Here is a 6,000-nt window from a genome sequence, read left to right as displayed (position 1 = left end):
TGCTGAGCGAAATAAGCCAGGCACAAAAAGAGAAATATTATATGCTACCACTAATGTGAACTTTGAAAAATATAAAACAAATGGCTTATAATGTAGAATGTAGGGGAACTAGCAATAGAGAGCAATTAAGGAAGGGGGAACAATAATCCAAGAAGAACAGATAAGCTATTTAACGTTCTGGGGATGCCCAGGAATGACTATGGTCTGTTAATTTCTGATGGATATAGTAGGAGCAAGTTCACAGAAATGTTGCTATATTAGGTAACTTTCTTGGGGTAAAGTAGGAACATGTTGGAAGTTAAGCAGTTATCTTAGGTTAGTTGTCTTTTTCTTACTCCCTTGTTATGGTCTCTTTGAAATGTTCTTTTATTGTATGTTTGTTTTCTTTTTAACTTTTCTTTCATACAGTTGATTTAAAAAAGAAGGGAAAGTTAATAAAAAAAAAAAAAAAAAAACAAGGAAAAAAAAAAGATGCAGTGCCCAAAAAAAAAAAAAAAAAAAAAAAAAGTATTTGAGCAGCTGTCCTCAGTTCTTTGGGGTATATAATCTAGGAGTGAAATTGATGGGTCACATAATCCTTTTAAACTTTTTTGAGGAATTGCCAAACTTTCCCACAGTGACAGAACCATTTTACATTAGGATTAGCAATGTATGAAGGTTCTAATTTCCCCACATCCTTCCCAACACCTGTTATTTACATTTTTTATTATAGTTATTCTCATGGGTATGAAGTGGTATCTCATTGTGGTTTTGATTTTCATTTCCCTAATGACTAATGATGTTGACCATCTTTTCATGTCTGTTTGGCCACCTGTCTGTCTTCTTTAGAGACGTGTTTACTCAAGTTTTTGCACATTTTGTAATTGGATTGTTTTTGTTGTTGAGTTCTACGAGTTCCTTATAAACTCAGGATGCTAGATCATTATCAGATATATGATTTGCAAATGTTTTCTCCCATTCTGAAGGTTGCCTTTTAATTTCTTGATAATGCCCTTTGATGTACAAAAATTTTTAATTTTAATATTCAGTGTATGTATTTCTTTTATTGCTCATGCTTTTGTTATATCTTAGAATCCACTGCCAAACCCAAGGTCATGAAGATTTACCCTTATGTTTTCTTCTAGAGCTTGTTTTATCTTTTATATTTACACAATTAAACCATTTTGAGTTATGGTGTGAGGTAGGAATCCAACTCTTTTGTGTGGATTTCCAGTTTTCCCAGCACCACTTGTGGAAGAGACTATTCTTTCCCCCATCATATGGTCTTTGTGTTGCCAAAAATCAATTGGTCATAGATGTATATAAACATTTCTGGACTCTCAATTCTATTATATTGATCCATGTGCCCATTCTTATGTTAGTATATTGCTCTAATTACTGTAGCTGTGTTAAGTCTTAAAATCAGGAAATATGAATCCTCCAATTGTTCTTTCAAGATTATTTTCACTATTCAGGGTCCCTTGCAATTCCGTATGAATTTGAGGATCTGCTTGTCCCTATCTACAAAAAAGGGGTTGGAATTTTGATTGGTATTTTTCAGGTGAAAGATTAGGGTCTTCTCAGGTCTTTCTGGGCATGCATCCTTCCCTGGGCATATGCATGGCTAAGTTCCCCAGTACGCTGGCTCTTTTTGAATTGATTCCTCAGTCTCTCCCCAGCTATTCTTCTCTTGTTTTGGTGCTCTATCATTTGTCTCATTTGCAATCTTTTGTCCCAGGAAGCAGAAGCTCATTCCTTTACCTTGTGTTTTTGAAGAATAGTGGCCACTTTTCTACCATGAGTTCAGAGTAAGTGAAATAAAGTCAAGTGCCCTGTGTCAGTCCTTCAGGGCCCCCCAGACAGTTTAGGACAAACAATTCTTTGAGAATAAGGTCTGCTCTGTTCCCCCCAGAACCAGGATCCCACACCAGGAACATAGGTGCTCTCTTAAAGACTCCAGCCAAGCTAGAGAGGGGGATGGGGCAAGGACAAGTTAAAATTCCACAAAGCTTTTGAATCATTTTTAAGTTGCCTTTTTTTGATTCAACATATGCTTGTTATAATCTTCAGCTATTTTCCAGAGGTCTGACCATGTTTATTCTGACAGTGTTGCTTGATTTTTCAGTGTTTCTGTGGAAGGTGAGGCCTGGGACCTACCTACTCTGCCTCTTCTGCTGATGTCACTCTTGGTTATTTTCTGAGTGACATATTGTCTCTGAAATTTGTAGAGCTAATTTTAGGCTTGAACATTAAATTCTTCCAGGGAAGATTTGTTTGTCCTTCTGTCAGATAGCTAAATAGTTGTATTAACATTCCCAGATTTCCTTAATACAGTTAGGGAATGAGATGATTTGAAACTGGACTTCAAGCTTCTATTTTTCATTCATCTTATGCCTAAGGCATACCCCTTGGAATCCAGTTGAAAGCCTGAAATATTTACCTGGTGGTACCTGTGTAGAAGTTTGCATTAGGAATTTAAATGTATTTTGTTTAATTCTGTCAGTGTACCCATAGCCAGATAAGAAATTCGGGGCAAGCAAGTTAATATAGAAACCAAATTTATTAATCATGGATTTACTGAGGGCAGTTTATTTTATTATATATTATCCAGGGTTTATGCTGACATCTGATTTTGCAGAGAAATTACATCTATTATTTTTATTACGATAATTAATACTTCTGCAAGCATAATTTAGTTCCCTGAAGACGCACATTTTCTAATTCTCTAATAGCTTGTTTTTTCCTTAGCTATTAAAGTCACATCTCTCTAAAATTAGTACAGTAAACTTGATATGGGCACAGAATTTATTCTTCCCTCATATTCTAAGTATTCTGGTTCTTCATGTTGAAATATATCAATGTCCAGAAATTTAGCTGCCAGATTGTGTCAGGGCCCTTCAATACAGAAAAATATACATATACTTATGATATTATATACAAAGAACAAAAAGTTTTATCAGGTAAACAAAGATAATATAAATTATACTCAAAATTAGTAGTTTAAGAAAGTCCTTAAATCACTGTGATCTTTTCCATAAGATACATGTCTTAGAATAGGGCTACCCAGCCATTAATCAGAGCTTTAGGTAGTATTTCCATAATAGCAGTATGTATTTTGGAGAAGTTGGCTCTTTGTGACCTCTTTGCTAATGGGTTAGGCCTCATAAAGGAATGAAACGCTTTCACATCTAGTGGAAACAAATTAAAATGTTGAAGGAAGGGATACTTAAAGGGTTATGTTTATTGTCAACAGCGATTTTAGAAATAGCCAACTGAAAAGTATTAAATATTTCTAGGTAAAATTCTGGCATACATTTTTGTATCTCTACAAATGGTTTGGTGACAAATAAAAAGGGAGAAAGTGAGCTGAGGCGAAAGCAGAAAGGGAAAGTCTAGGGAAGGAAGCAAGCAAACACAGGCATAATTCAATCATAATAAGGAGAGAAAAGAGAGGGTGCTTTCCAAAACCAAGTGTTGGTGATATTTACCAGTATAAGGCAAGCAGCTTCTGAATATCTGCTGTTTAATAATATGCAAGAAAAATATTTTTTATTTGTTATGAAAGAGCTATTTTATATCAAAAGATAGAAATGCATATTTATTCAATGCAAATCCTAAAAGAAAACCAACTTAATACACAGTGAACTACAGAGTTGACAGAAAAATGGGTAAACATTAAATTCAACTAAATTTACAATACTGTCTTGATACCTTCAATTCTTGGTTTTTAATCTATACACAAGACTTGAGTTCTAGGGTTATAGGCTTTAGCTTTCATTTTTCCTTAAAAATAAAATTCCTGCCCCCCAAGTTAACTAAAAATTTATCTGGGTTCGTAGAGGCAGTCTGCTCTTTGTGACAGAGTACTCTGTAGTTTCTTCCATTTTAGACCTCTCCATTGGGTTTATGCCTCTGTTTTCTTTGTCTTTTCCATGTGGTTTTTTATGCTGTGGATTTAAGGGGAGAAATTAAGTCAGTATAAAGTAACATTTGATACACATTATCTATACCCTATTTTCTAAAGTTTTCTGGGGTATAGGTAAAAATTAAGTTTGTAAAAGTACAAAGTTAAGCCAACAATTTGGCATTTAGAGGTGAACACCCTCTTCATTCTACTACCAATGGAAGGAGTGGGGTGAAACGAATATTAATTTTCTGCATTATTTCCCAAGGCATAATTACAGATTTTACCTGAGGGTAGTGGCTTTCAACAGAAAATGATTTTGTCCCCCAGGAGATATTTGGCAATGTCTGGAGAAATTTGGGGCTGTCAATACTAGGAGGTGCTACTGGCTTCTCATGATTAGAGGCCAAGGATGCTGCTAAATATTACACAATGCATGGGATAGCCCCCATGAAACATAGAATTATCTGGCTCAAAATATCAATAATTCCACTGTTGAGAAACCCTGCTCAAGGATTGGCTATCATGCAAAAATGGCATTTCTATTTTAAGTACAGAACCTAGTATACAGGTTACCTTGAAACAGTTGTTTATCTTATTATTATTATTTTTAAAATCTTATTTCACATTCTCATTTACGGGTTTTATTTCACAGGATTCCTCCAACTTGCATATAGAGACTGGTGTAATTCATTGTGGACTCAGTCATCAATATTGAGAAAAATCATAAACCAACTTTAGAGTTTTAAACTAAGGGAAACTCCCCACATCAGACTGCAATGAAGGGAAAAATGATTTTTGGACTTCACCTAACCCCAAATGCTTTCTGCTACAGTTGGGACTTCCTTGTCATAGCTCAACCACTAGCCCAGGCCTTCAAATGCCACAAATAGTAATAATGAAATGATTTCTAGCCAGGAACTAAGTAGTCACTAATATGCTCTCTCTTTAACTTTCCCCTTTTCCCTAAATTTGTAAGATGGAAAAGAGGGATGAAAAAAGTTAAATATATTTAGATTTATCTAATAGTAAAGAATAAAGTAAAAGGTAGGAAGAATTTTTGGACAAAATTGTCCTGGGACAGACGGAGAAGAATTGAAGAGAACCTGAGATAGAACTTTTAAAACTTTAAATCAGGGATGGAGAAACTTTAGACCTTGGGGGAAGGACCTGCAAGTCTATTAAAGACAGGCAGAAGCATATTCCTATTGAAAGCGGTACTTTGACTTAAAATGCAGACACCAGTGTCCTATGTAAGGAAATCTTTACTTCACAGACTCTGTCTAGGCTCATGTCCTCAAAATACAGGAACAGATGCTAAGCTGATTCTAGTGTCATGCTCTCGACAATTTTTAAAAGGTGGGTAGGGGAGGTCATAGGACTTACTTGTGTATTATCAGAGCAGGGAAGGAGCTCAGGAAACAGGGGAATAGTTAACAAAAGAAGAGCTTCAGACAGGATAAATCACTGACCTAACCCGAAAGCCCTTCAGCTTCACAATCTTTTAAATCTCTTAGCCTTCAAAGTCTGATTATGTGCAGGACTCTAAGACTTCCATGTCAAAAATAAAGGGAAGAAAAAAAATGACTTCTTTCAGTATCCATTCTGAGGAGGTAGGAAGCAAAAAGGAGATTAAGAGCTGAAGATTATCAGCTGATGGTAGAGATTTAAGTCAAATTTTGCCTTTATCCTATAGAAAGCCAGTGATTAATATAAAAATTTTTGTAAATAATTTAAATCAGAAAAGTTAACAAGGCATCCTAAAAGACTGAGTTAAAATTTTTTCTTGGTCCATTAAATACTCTACCTAAGTAATGGCTTTTTGAAAAGCAAATGACTGGCTTTTAAGTCAGAAGTATTAAGGGTTATCTCATATGATTTTATCAGGTACCTGGAAAAATGGAACCCCTGATGAACCTGATGAATGATCCACACTAATATCTACAGATGGCTCTTGACTTAGAGGTTCTTCACTAGTGTGCCCCATAATTGCCTTTTCTTCTTCCATGTCCTAAAATAAAAAGCTAGATGCGTGATATGGTTCAAGGTCTAAAAAATCTTCACAAAAGTAAAGGCAGTTTTCTTCTTTGAATATAACACAATACCCATTGTATAAA

The 6,000-nt window shown here is 35.1% G+C and overlaps 1 protein-coding gene across 3 annotated transcripts in view; it reads right to left on the bottom strand.

The window, feature by feature from the left end:
• Positions 1-2,565: 2,565 nt before the first annotated feature.
• Positions 2,566-6,000, bottom strand: part of KIF11 (kinesin family member 11) — a 111,885-nt gene continuing 108,450 nt past the window's right edge. For all 3 annotated transcript variants that reach the window (XM_037803779.1, XM_037803778.1, XM_037803777.1), the window contains 2 exons: positions 5,775-5,894; positions 2,566-3,926 (listed from right to left, as the gene is read on the bottom strand). In XM_037803779.1, the coding sequence (XP_037659707.1) occupies positions 3,795-3,926; positions 5,775-5,894 (252 nt within the window). In that variant the 3' untranslated portion in view covers positions 2,566-3,794. The remainder of the gene's footprint in view (positions 3,927-5,774; positions 5,895-6,000) is intronic.

Source organism: Choloepus didactylus, chromosome 15, assembly GCF_015220235.1.
Source record: "Choloepus didactylus isolate mChoDid1 chromosome 15, mChoDid1.pri, whole genome shotgun sequence".
Taxonomy (NCBI): domain Eukaryota; kingdom Metazoa; phylum Chordata; class Mammalia; order Pilosa; family Megalonychidae; genus Choloepus; species Choloepus didactylus.
This window is presented reverse-complemented; position numbering and strand designations above follow the sequence as displayed.